Raw genomic sequence first — 13541 nt, 5'->3', positions numbered from 1 at the left:
ACAGGTTTTCATCTACACAGACTCTTTAGATAGGATGGGGAACTTGTGCAACAAGAGCAAGTGGGGGAAAAAACGGTGGTGGATTTATTACTAATCTTTCTCTTTTAAATCTCTTGAAATGAATAAAATATCCACTGTCACAGATTTTAATACAACAAAATGGCAGGGCCATTTGGGCTTGACTTTCTCTCTCTAAAGACGCAAAAGAAGTATAAGCACTGGTCACAAAAGCCAGCATCGTCCAGGATAAAACTCTGAACGCAGAAGACTGTGCAGGTCACATGACATTGCTTTGTAGAGACTGGACTCAGGCTCTTAAACTATCTCTAGATACAACACTCAGGATTCCCAGCTGCTCACCTACCTGCCATGAAATCCATTTTAAGGGCTAGAATTTTATAAAACATCCTTTGTGGTGCACAAATAATTTTTAAATTCTGCTTACCAGTCTACACGTCACTGGTTTTACAATTTTGCAAGGGGAAGAGGGAGAAAAAGCAGATTCAGCAGCCCCTGTGAAGATCTGGGAGGTTGTGGAGAATTAAATGGACAGAGAGAATCTGGCTCCGTGGGCTCAGGAGCCTGGGGCGGGGAGGGCTGAGACTCTGGGCCCACACTCACTCCTCCAGGTGTCTCCGGAGCGCCCCTTCACTTTCCTCCAGCCGCCGCTGCAGCACAGTGCTCTCCTCCACCTTGCTGTCATGCTGGCTCTGCAGCACTTCCAAGTCTGCTTTCATCCTGTCTCTCTCTTCTTTGATGTTCTGTTGATTCTAAAACAAATGTGTGTGAGTTAAAGCACCTCCACTGCACATGAATGTCACCCCACTGAATCCTGAATCTCAGATGGACTCCATATCTCTGCACTTAGATTATTAAACAACCTGATGGAACTGTGCAATTAAGCCATAGGAGTTCACAACTAGAAAGAATACTGAACACTTAATGAATTGTAATACTTCTAAAAGAAAAACACAAACACATCTTAATCACATTCTGCTATTTCTACTACTTAGTCCAGACATTTTATATACATTTAGTTTCCAATTTGCCTATCTGAATCCAACAGCATTTCTGTTACTCTGTCAAAGCCAACACTCTCTACATGCTTTGGTTCAGTTCAGTCGCTCAATCGTGTCCAACTCTTTGCAACCCCATAGACTGCAGCTTCCCTGTCCATCATCAACTCCAGGAGCCTCCTCAAACTCATGTCCATCAAGTCGGTGATGCCATCCAACCATCTCATCCTCTGTCGTCCCCTTCTCCTCCCGCCTTCAATCCTTCCCAGCATCAGGGTCTTTTCCAATGAGTTCTTCACATTAGGTGGCCAAAGTACTGGAGTATCAGCTTCAGCATCAGTCCTTCTAATGAATATTCAGGACTGATTTCCTTTAGGACGGACTGGTTGGATCTCCTTGTAGTCCACGGGACTCTCGAGAGTCTTCTCCAACACCACAGTTCAAAAGTATCAATTCTTCAGTGCTCAGTTTTCTTTACAGTCCAACTCTCACATCCATACATGACTACTGGAAAAACCATAGCTTTGCCTAGACAGACCTTTGTTGGTAAAGTAACGTCTCTGCCTTTTAATAGGCTGTCTAGGTTGGTCATAGCTTTTCTTCCAAGGAGCAAGCGTCATTTAATTTTATGGCTGCAGTCACCATCTGCAGCCATGATTTTGGTTACTTACAAAAAAAAAAAGTCTTCAGAAAATAGGAATTAAATTTACAGGAATTTGCTCAGTAATGGGAAGAAAGTTTCTTTTGAGAAAAAAATTGTTTTCATTTCACTTGGACAACCCAAGGTACTTAAAATACTCTATCAATCAAGATAGAAAAGAATAAAATAGTACGAAGAAAAATCACAGGTACCTTGACTTCCAGTTGAAGCTGTGTCTGAAGTTCAGCCACTTCTGTGGTCAACTTGTTCTTCTGTTCCAAGAGGTCTTTGACTTCAGATGAAGAATTAGAAGCCTACAATCAATTGCAAAGATATTAAGTGTTCAAGGTGCTTTAATTTTTTCTTACATAGATTTAACAGGATGACACTCTCAAAAGGATTTGGCTAAAACCAGCAAAGTGGTTAGAAAATTACAGATAAAAGGGAGGAGAAAGCAGAAATGAAAACCAGAAAAGGCAGTGTCTTGGCTCTCGTGCACCCAAACCCAGGTGTGAGCCATGCGTGAACCTAGAATGATGTACTTCCTCATCTGCTCCTAGGAAGCAGACCGGAAAGCAACAATCAATAACAACAGAGGCCCTTCTATTTTCTTAGGCAAAATGAGAACAATCCATCTCAGAAATATAAACCTAACCCAAGGAGAAAAATTGTAGGTTGTTCTTTTCCAAACAAAAACTACCTGCTTCTCTGCTTTCCATTATGGTTTCAGCCTATTAAGGGAAAAGGTTCTTCTTGCAGGAAGTCACTTAACTGACACCAAAATATAAAATTCCAAAACCTTTGCCAGCAAATAATCAGATTCATAAGTGAGACACAGAGAGTAGAAAAATGTGGACAATTAAGCAGTCACAGTACTATGACTAGAGCCAGAAGTCTAAGGGCTTAAGTTCACCTAATTATCTCTGGCTTGATTAAGAAGCAGCAGCTTCTTAACTGGTCTCCCTTCCTCTAATCTTACCTCTCTCCGAAAGCTACAAAGGAATGAATTTTTACAAACACAATACCACTCATGACCATTTAAAAGTCCATCAGTGTTAACCTATCACCTTCCGCCTGAAATTGACATGATTTACAAGGTCCTTCCTATCTGGTGCCTGGTCCCCACATCCTAGCTCCCTCCTCCATCTACACTAAACTACCTCCAGTCCCCTAAACATGACAAGTGCACATCTCTTTATATTTTATGTTTTTGGTTTTATTTTATGTTTTCTGTGCTGTTCCCTCTACCTAGAATGCCCTGCCTTTCCCCCTTGTCTGGGAGAATTCTATGATATTTTGAGACAGCATTAGAGTTACTGACTCCAGAAGGGCTACCCCGACTTCCCCAGTTAAGGCTGGATACCCTTCATCTGGGACCACAATGACAATCTGAACATCAAGACCAAAGAATGCATTCTCCAAGAGAATATGCAGGCAAATGAAGAGCAACAGTCGTGGTGATGATTTGTACGTAAAAGTTTCAGCAAAAAAATTCTAACCTAATTGTAAAAACTGTTCAGTTCCTAAAGCCTGCCTACAAGCAAAGTATGTAACAGAATATATGAAAAATAAGTATATAATATATAAATTTGTAACTATAAATAGTTATATGTAATAAATTAACCAATTCAACTTTTAAATGTTTTTATTTGATGCCAGAGCAGCAGTCATGGGAATACTGAACAACATAGGAAAAAGGATAGTTGATGTCTTAAAATATTCTTCATTCATATGTTGCCAAAGTTAAAAAAGAAGCTATACACATATTCCCTGTTGCCTGCCTCTGGGTATCTCCTCTTTCCTTCCAGTGCAGAATACCGCACCCCCTCCACAAGGGAAAAGGGAAGATGCCCAAGCAAGAAATGGGCCCAAGTCAAGGTGGCACAGAATTGAGAGACAAGATATTAGTCCTCCCTCATAAATCCCGCTTCCCTTCATTGCACAAAGTATGTCCAACATTTAGTAGATGCTCACTAAAGAAGAGATGACTCCTTTAACCAAAAAAATCTCTCAAGTCCCAACTCAATAGTCCCAAGTTCCCAATATAATAAATTATAAACAGGCAGTTTTTCTTTAAAAAAAAAAAATTTTTTTTGGCCCTACTGCACTCCTTCCTCTCCCTTCAGCCCACACAGGTCAGCCCATCAGTCTCTCTTTCCTATTCTCTAGTTCGATTCTCTCATTTCTTATTCTCTGAAGTTTGAGAATTTGTGTCCAAGCCTATTCATACTTACCTTTCAAACCTGCCTACTATAATGCTAGGGTGCTCCATCTAATGCTTCAGTTTTCCTAGTCTCCTTTTCCATTTCTAAATTTTACCACCTATCACTTTGTCCTGTTTTATTTTACAGATTTTTTTTTTTGAAGTAAAATTTCTTAAAACCTTTCTAGAAAAAAGGCAGGGTGCAAATTACTGACAGTTAAAGCATGCTGTTCCATCTTTGGTACTGCCTACTACACAGCAAACTCCCCACTTCCTGCTGCAACCAAAAGTACAGACTGAAGAAAGCAATCTGCCTGCCATGCTCCATGTGAAATGCCCTCTACAAAGCACCAAGCTTCTCCTTACTTGATTATTTCCTTGCGTGCTCCCTGCTGCTCGAGACTTCAAAGTCTGGATTTTCTCAAACACCAGGTTGACCTTCCTCTTAGTAGCATCATCATTATCGGTGCTTCTGGAAAAGACACAGCAGAAAAAAATTTTAAAAAATGAAGGTATTAGTCTCAGACTATTTTATGTGCCATGACACACAAACAATAAGCCATTTAAGAAGATAAACTGGGACTTCCTTGGTGATCCAGCGGTTAAGAATCTGCCTGCCAATGCAGGGGATGCTGGTTCAATCCCTGCTCCGGGAAGATTCCACATGCCACAGGGTAACAAAGCCCATGCGCCACAAATACTGAGGCTCAGATGCCTAAAGTCCATGCTCTGCAACAAGAGAAGCCCAGGTAACACAACTGGTGAGCAGCCCCTACTCGCCCCAACTAGAGAAAGCCCTCGCGCAGCAATGAAGACCCAGCACAGCACAGACAAAAATGAAAAATAAAATTTAACCAGAAAAAGATAAACTGCAAGAGGAACAAATTAAGGTTCAGACAGAAGCCATGTGAGAACAGGATGGATAGTGCATTTTTTCCAAATAACTGGTTCTATTTTACCACTTGCTTTGGGAGAGAGGTTTTCATTTCCAGACATGTGAAAGAGACACAAGTACATACTAAATAAGCTTGAATATGACATCCAATACAAATTTAGTCATCTATTTCTTGCCTAAATTAAATGACAAATATTTATTCCAACACAGAATCTCTCCTATACGTGTATGACACTATGAATGCTCCACAATGATATTAAATTTGTTTTAGCCTTTGTTTAAAAAAATAAATCCCCCAGGCCAAGGTTGTCAACACAGCTGCCCTCTGTCTAGACTTTCACAGGTAATGGTCAGATAAAGTTCTATTAACAGCTAGCCACCCTGAACCTTTTATCACACATACCTGACACTTAAGCAAAGTTAATAAGTTTCCTTAAATAAGTGCCTCCCACTAAAGTCTGTCTCAGTCTCTCAATAAATCAAGGGCCAAAAAAACCAAAAGAATGTAGAGAAACCATTTTAAATGTTAAAAGTTCTTCTGCTTTAATTTTCTCATGGTAAAACCCTTCACAGAAAGACACTAATAACTAGTTCTTAGTTAGAAGAATCTCTTTACTATTTTTTCCTTCAAAAGAGCCCCTATCTTATTTTGAATGATTTCTGTCAGCTCTACATTACTGACAGAAAATTGTAAGCCACAGTACAAAACTATGAAGTGTTCTGATACCAATGAGTATTTTTGCCAAGTGACTTTCAGTCATGTCAGAGTATAAAGCTTTTCTTCTTTTTAATCATATCTGATGAGAGAACTGAAACAGAAACTTCAAATTCCTGGCCTAAAATCCCAGCTTATTTGGTATCTAAGTAAGGACTGAAAACCAGATTATTCAAACTCAACCTTCCCAGATAAGTAAGTGGAAAGCACAGCTTTTAAATGACTCATACATGCTTTAAAAATAATGGAAGCAGGGGCTCCCCGCCAACATCAACTCTGGGGAGAGGAAGTGTTTTTATTTGTAACTTATAATAAGGGACGATTGATTACACTTGTGTATACAGAGGCAAACTCAAGTCAATGACTGATTCAGTTCAAAACTGAATAGATAGTCTTCCTATCTTTGAATTTGTTTCTAAAATAGTAGAGAGTCATAGTCATTTTGAACTTTTAAAGTATGATGTCGTTCCCTACATTTCCTTTCCCTTCTTCACCCTCCTCCACCCAAGTCTCAAATGCTGTTAAGAAAACTCCAGCCACAGAGCTCGAACCCTGAAATGGCTCACACAGGGCAGGAAGGAAGCACAAAACACAAGGTCTCAGAAGAGAAAAGTAAGAGGCCCACCATAAAGGACAATACTGTGCTCCTTGAAGGAAAATCACTAACCCTTCTTTGAGGTAATTGTAAAGTATCTGCTTGGCCGTCTCCTCGTTGGTTTGCTGAGTGAGCTCCTGCTGGCCTTTTAACAGATCCGGTGTGGCCTGGAACACAATGTCTGTTATTAGATCACAGGATGAAGCTTCCAGGAAGAAGGCAACACCCCAAAGCAGAAGCTTCCAAACACATTCCTACTTTCCAGAAAGAATTCCTCAAGTAAGGATGCTCATTACAACTGGTTCCACCACTTAGTAGCTCTGTAACCCTTAACTTTTCCTCACCTCAATTTTTTACCTGTAAATAAAAGTTAATAACACCTTCCTTCATGGGGTTGGTGAGATCCTATAATACATAACAAATAGTGCCTGGCACTTACCAACCTTATAATCGATCTTATCACTATCATTATCTTTTTATTGTTACTACCAAAACACTAAATGTACCACTTAAAGAAATTCCATCACTTCAGGATAATCCAGGATTATCCTAATTTCTCAGGACAGAAATTAATCCAGTCATTCAATGTCATGAGGAAAATTAACACATCTAAACAAAATAAATCTAAGCACGGAGCTTCTCTTTGTTTTTTGAAAACAAATTCTGCATACTTTCAGATTTTACACAAACACAAAAAGAAAAATCGAGTCTCTCAATTGTGTTTGATAAGTTACTGCACAAACAAGAACACAACAGGAATCTAGGGTTACTTAATTAGTTTAGAAAAATCAATGACTGGCAGGTCATAATCTGTAGGGGAAAACTAAAAAATAATACTAATTCAAGATGATGCAATTACTGATTCAAGATGGAAGATACCTATTCCTACAGCCAGGATGGAGATCGTTTAGAAGGGAAACAAAATGACTCCCACCAGTATTACCTGAGTATTTGAGGTGGAAGTAAAGGTCTTCACGGAAATCCTCTTGGTCCCTGAATCAGGGGAAGTCGCCAGCGCCCGATTCTGTAACATCAGCGTAGCCGTGGCTGTTTTGATTTCCTCCTCCTTCTTAGTCTGTGCTGGGAGGGAGGATGTGCGCCCAGTAGGACTTTCCTGAGCACCTTTGTTTTCTGGAACTTTCCCGTCTTTGTTCTGCAGGGGAGCCCTGGGCTGGGCTCCCAGCAGCCTGGCGAAGGCGCGCCCCCCGCCTTGCCTGCCCCGGTGCTCCTGTGCACGCGGCGGGCACACCTGTGATGGCCGCAGCAGGTGTTCGCTGGACTTGCCCAGGTTCCTGCTGAATTCCGTTAGGTACTCCGAGTTCCCCTGGAGACCAAAAGGAAAGGCACTGTCCACACTTCGGGACCTTTTCCTATCTTCTGGGTTGATCCTGTTTCTCTTCCCAGACCTGCCTCTTCTCTGCATCCCAGGTTTTTGGTCAAATTTTTCAATCAACTGATCCACGCCAGGAATCGACCCTGTGTCAATATCCCGCCCAGTTCCGGGCAAGAAGGGGATGTACCTTCTGTTTTCATGACGATTCACATTGTCAGCGTGGATGGCACATTCTTGATCATCGAGTAAAAATCTGTACAAAGAGTTGGCTGAAGTGGGAGTCGTGGATGATGAAGAGGATCTCCGGGACCGGGCTCCGTCCAGCACCGGCCCGGCTGAGTCCTGGCGCCGGAAGGGAAGCACATCCGGTCTGGTTTTCTTGGCTTCCGGGTGGGCTTGCAGGCTGGGGGTGAGCAGGGGCCTCCCGCTAGGGGCAAAAGCCTCCTCTGCTGGATCTTCCTTGCTGCAGCTCTGAACGTTCACACACACCGAGGTCTGCTTCTTGGGGTCGTCGATGACCACGGAGCTGCACAGACGGATGGCCGTCACATTGGACCTGGCCGGGTCTTCGGAGGGAGGGCTGGTGGGCTGGGAATGGCTAGGTTTGGGCATGCAAGTCCAGGCCTTCTTATTGTTGGTCCCTTCTTCTCTTAAAGCTTTCAGCCAACTGGTTTCAGGAGGCTGGTGATTTTTCAAGCTCAACTCATTCTTTTCAGGATCATAGGGCTGTAGAAGCTCTGGATGCCTCTCAAAGTTCAGCATGGGGGATGCCTTCCTTGGCTCCTCTTTGCGCTCTAGAGCCCCATTCTTGCCCTCAAAGAGAGAGGGCTGTTTCAGGTTTCTTACTGGGCCAGGTGGGGCATATGGGTTTTCTGGGAGCTGCAGTTCTTCTGCACTGTTCTCTTCCACCACAGACCCCTTGCTGGGATGGAGGGGCAGGTTGTTTATCATTGGAGCTGGAAACGATGGCCCGTTTTCAGAAAAAGACGTGCCTGCCAGACACTGCTCTGTGTTATTGAGGACTATGTAGGGGTGGCCATCAATGCCCTGGACCCGAATACTGACACCATAGGAGCCTGCCTTAGCATGCTGGGAATTCCTGGACTTTCTGGTTTCATCACTTGCGAGTCTCAGGTGGACACCATATTCCTGTTGCACATGTTGATATTCACCAAAATACAGCTCCATGGTTCACTGGTCCCACTACCAGGGGAAAAGACAGGGTAAAAAGAGGACATTAAGTTAAAATTACATCTCTTTAAATAAAGATTATGAGAGAAAACTTTCAAAGTTCAGGGAAAAGAAAACACTTTTAATATAATAGCAAGGACACTTCAGAACCAAATGCTCTTTCAAACAAGCCTTTCTGGATGCCAGGGGCCCATGTGACCGTGGTGTTTGTCAACACCGAGCATGAACCCTGGCCTTAGGAGGGACTACTGGCGAAATGACTGATGCCTTTAGCAGAGCTTAATTATTCTCTCTGGCTGTGCTGGTTGCCGTTTTTTCCCTTAGTTCATTTCCTCACACTTTGTCTATTTATTTTTAACCAGTAGGGTGTTCCAGCTTACCAGCATTTGAGAACAAGATACTTTTCCATGAAAATAATTAATAAGAGCTAAGGTATTTGATTTTTCTCTTTTTTTCAAAAGTTAATTTTCCTGTCAAAACCCTTTCAAGCTTCTTTATGCACAATGCTGCTTTGAAAGCTTTATCATTATTTATTTGGATACACTGTTTAAAACATTTTTTACTTTAAGGAATCAGAGAGTAATGATTAAAAATAAATTTTTTTAAACAAAAAAGTTTAAGGAACATAAGGACCTGAAAAATGTTATTAAAACCTGAAAATTCAGGTCTCTTTATTTTCTGATGGGTCCTAACGCCAAGAATCACTGTCTTCTCCCTTGTGTGTGACCACCCTTGTCAAAAGACTGCATACAGATCACTAGGCAGGTCGCCCCAGCCACCCCACACTCTCTCACCAGAAATTCACTACTCTCACTCTGAAAACTCCGACAGCCACGGAGAGGCAGGAAGAGCAAAACAACTGGTCACAGAAAACTGCTATCTTATTTTTTTCACTGTTAGCAGCATTTTTAAGTTTTCTTTCTATTCTGGAGTCACTCTAATAGCATATTTTCCAAGAAAATAATCTATTTGATCCACATTTTCAAATTTATTTGCAGAGAATTTTGCAATGTATAAATCACTTCGTCTCTTCTATATTTCTTACTTTCTAGTTTCATTTGTGCTTTCTTCACCTATTACTTTTGCAGGTAAAATACATGTCTACATATTTTTTTAAATTGTTGTTCCCCTAAAGAACTAGCTTAGACTTATCAATCATTTCTTTTTTTCTTAATTTTCTAATTTACTGAGGTCTAGTTTGATAATTACTCTTTCCTTCTGCTTTCCTTTATTCTGTTATGTTTCCAGTTTCTTGACTTGCATGCTTCATTTGTTTTTCACTCTTTCATCATAGTCCACAAATTTTGATATGTGACTATGTCAGGAATAGTGTTGGTTCCTAATGAACAGACCCCAAATAGCAACTTAAGAATTAGGATATTTTTCGCCCCCAGAGATAGGAAGTTCAGAGCTGGAATAGATGCCAGGATATTTCTGAGGAATACCTCTTTTATCTTTCTACTCACCTACTTTTAGCATGTATTAGACAACTCATAATTACAAGATAGCTGATCCAGCATCACACACTCAAGTTTATTAGGCTAGATGCGTCAACCTTTTTAAAGAGCTTTCTTGGAGGACTCACCCACCAGTAATCCCTTGCACCTTATTGGTGAGGACTTAATCATGGATGGGGATGGGGATGACTTGTAGGTCATCCCCACCTACAAGAAAGGATTGGGAAATAGGGTTGTTTTTTTTTTTTTAAGCTGGTCATTGACACTCTCAGAGTCAGTGTTCTGTTGGTAAAAAGAGAGGAGAATGGACATTGGGAAGGCAGCCAGTAGTTTCCACCATGGAAATGTTTCTATTATTATTCTCTAGATAGTTTCAATTCATGGTTTTGATTTCTTTGACAAAAAAGTTGTTTTTGAGGAAGTTTTTGCGTATCCGGTATGTTTGCTGTGTTGTTTTGGCTTGGGAGATCTTTATCTATGTTGTTAACTTACATTTGCATTGCATTTATGGTCAGAAAATGAAGTCACTGTAGTTCCCTGTGACTTCCACTGGTTAGGACTGCAGTGCTGAGAGCACAGGTTCAGTCCCCAGCTGGGGAACTAAGATTTGCAAACTGTGTGGAGCAGCCAAAAAAAAAAAAAGTGAAGTCACTATTATTTCTTTCTTTTTAATGTATTGAGATTTCTTTTGTAGGCAAATACATAATTTTTGTCAATGTTTAATTGGTGCTGGATGTGGTTTCTATTTTAAGCAATGGCATTTACAAAGTATAGGCTTCCCAGGTGGCACTAGTGGTAAAGAACCCACCTGCCAATGCAATATATCCATTTAATATACCCTTACCAATGATTTAGTTCACTTATACCACATGCGTTCGTGCTTAGCCACTCAGTCGTGTCCAACTTTTTGCAATCTTTTTGGACTGTAGCCTGCCAGGCTCCTCTGTCCATGGGATTTTTCAGGTGAGAATACTGGAGTGAGTTGCCATTTCCTCTTCCAGGGGATCTTCTCAACCCAGGGATCAAATCAGGGTCTCCTGCATCACAGGTGGATTCTTTACCTGCTGAGCCATCGGGGAAGCCATCCACATTTGTCTCTGATTTGTCTCGGGCCTTCCTGGACATATTTGTCTCTTACCACTAGCTTAGCACCATCAGTTTGCTTGATGATTATTTTAAATGCAAATCACATTAGATATCACCTCTCATTTAACAGCTTAGATACATGTACCTGCAGTATTCATCATCTCACCAATTCCAGTGAGTTTATAATGCCTACTTGCATTTTCAGAGTGATATTACTAACATTTTAAATAATTTTTAACTAACATAAAATAAGATATAATGAAAACCTGTACTTTTCAGCTTCCTATCCCCAATCCTGATCACATTCCTCAGAGGAAACCAATTGCAAATTGTAGCTCTTTCTTCTACTACTTACCTCCATGTTGCTGAGTAAAATACCTAACTGCAATTCCTTAATCTATCATTTTTACATGTTGTAGATGACACACACACATACAACACATGAATTTCTCATTCTGTTAGCTTCCCAACAATAAAATCAAGAGCCAATTGTGTTTACATTATTGTGATAATATAATACTATATATTGAACAGCCAAATGGTAGACTCTGGTTATTTTTCCTTTCTCCTATAACTTTAATTTTTCTAGAGGTAGTAACTGCTGTTTTTGCTTATCTTGTTTTCTATAAACCTACCCTTAAATCTCTTCATCAGCTATATCACATCCATTAGATGCTTTCCAGTATTAATTTGCAGATGATAAAAGTATCAGATCATTTGGTGATCTGCTCCCGTGATGACCTCCCTTCCAAACTTCTACCCTTCACCTCAACATTAGGATTCAGCTGATCTCTTCCCTTTGTGCTATGTTTCCCAAGTTCTGTGTCTTCCTCTTTCTTAGTTTAGTGAACTGTCCTGATGAAGCACAAGTCCAATAACTTTTTTTTTTTGGCCACACCCCACAGCTTGTGGGATCTTAGTTCCTTGACAAGAGATCAAACCTGTGCCCTCAGCAGTGGACCACCAGAGAACTCCTTCCAATAACTTTTAAAGAAAAGGAAAAAAATTGTTTGAGTCTTTGTATTATGAAAAATGACTTTATTCTATGCTTACTTTTGAATGATAGTCTAGCTGGATTTTGAATCCTGGTTAAAAATAACTTTCCCGTCAGGTTTTAAAGTATTACTTCATTATCTTCTAGGTTCTAAGGAAGCTATTAAGAATTCTGATGTTACTGTGATATCCTTTCCTCTGTGCATGCCCTGTTTATTTTTCTATGAAAGTTTTTACGACCTTTTCTTTGTCCTTGGTATTCCAAAATTTCAAAATGACATTATCCCATGAGGATTTTACTAAACTGGTGCTTTTACAAAACATGAGCACTTAACGTATTCCTTCAGTCTGGAAATTCACTTTAGCACTATGAAATATTCTTACATCATTTCTGTGATAATGTTCAGAGAATTATTTTATTCTGTTCTTGGTGTTTGCATTATCAGTACTGTTGAGTCTTCTAGACTGAATTTCAATTACATTTCTTTTCTCATCTACTCCTGTGCTCCATCTTTTTTTTTCTAATATTTTTAGAAATACATCCTCAAATTCTTTTAAATTCAAGTATTTCATTTTTAATTTCCATTATTTCTTTATTCTCCTCTAATTGTTTTTCTTTCTTAAGTGCTGTTCTCATTTTGAACATGAAAACAGCTTCTCACTCTGAGAAGCTCTTTATTACAGTATATTATACTATAACTTTTTTCAAAAAATGCAGTTTCTCTGCTATCTGCAACATCTCCATCTTCTGCAAGGTTTCTCTTTTCTGGTTTGTTTGGGGCCCCGTCTTTCATGTTGAAAGCCTTCCTAATATGACTCGGATCTTTGGCTGCCTGACCCTATTTAAGAGGGAAATATTAATATAATAGTAAAAACAGGTTGGAGGACCTGTATATATGGAGAGGAATTATTAACTGGCAAACTTCCAAGTTATGTGGAAGGGAAAGTGCTGAGCTTTCCACTAAAGGATTCGTACATTTCAGTATCTGGAGTCATTTTTCTCTGGAGCCAACTGATTTCCCAAGACTCCTCCAGTCCGCTGCTGGGGCTGCCACAGGGCTGGCTGCTGGCCTTTGGGAGGGCAGGGGAGCAACATGGAGGTCGCAGCGTGAATTCAGCAGCCATTTTCAGTCACCCATGCCTACTTCCAACCTCATTCCAGTTCAGTTTCCCCAGAGAAGAGAGCTCTAATCTGCTGCTGAGGGGTGAGGGAAAGGGCAGGGGATGCCCAGATATCTGGTACAAAGCAGAGACCCTGGAAATCTAACTGCCCCAGTTCTCAAAGCACCTACATATCGGGTTGGCCCTGAACCCTGCCTTCCACAGTAACCTATGCCTTCCACTTTCGAGCCACTCAGCAGCTCCACAGGCAAATCACCTCATTTATGCACTGCAGGTACCTCAGGATGAAGCATCT

The 13541-nt window shown here is 40.7% G+C and overlaps 1 protein-coding gene across 3 annotated transcripts in view; it reads right to left on the bottom strand.

Moving 5' to 3' along the window:
- Positions 1-13541, bottom strand: part of CGNL1 (cingulin like 1) — a 172423-nt gene that overhangs the window by 99971 nt on the left and 58911 nt on the right. For all 3 annotated transcript variants that reach the window (XM_040226609.1, XM_040226611.1, XM_040226610.1), the window contains 5 exons: positions 7008-8600; positions 6137-6231; positions 4226-4331; positions 1869-1970; positions 622-770 (listed from right to left, as the gene is read on the bottom strand). In XM_040226609.1, the coding sequence (XP_040082543.1) occupies positions 622-770; positions 1869-1970; positions 4226-4331; positions 6137-6231; positions 7008-8585 (2030 nt within the window). In that variant the 5' untranslated portion in view covers positions 8586-8600. The remainder of the gene's footprint in view (positions 1-621; positions 771-1868; positions 1971-4225; positions 4332-6136; positions 6232-7007; positions 8601-13541) is intronic.

Source organism: Oryx dammah, unplaced genomic scaffold (assembly GCF_014754425.2).
Source record: "Oryx dammah isolate SB20612 unplaced genomic scaffold, SCBI_Odam_1.1 HiC_scaffold_26, whole genome shotgun sequence".
NCBI classification, from domain to species: domain Eukaryota; kingdom Metazoa; phylum Chordata; class Mammalia; order Artiodactyla; family Bovidae; genus Oryx; species Oryx dammah.
Note: the sequence above shows the minus strand (reverse complement) of the source record. Positions and strands in the feature narration are given on the sequence as shown.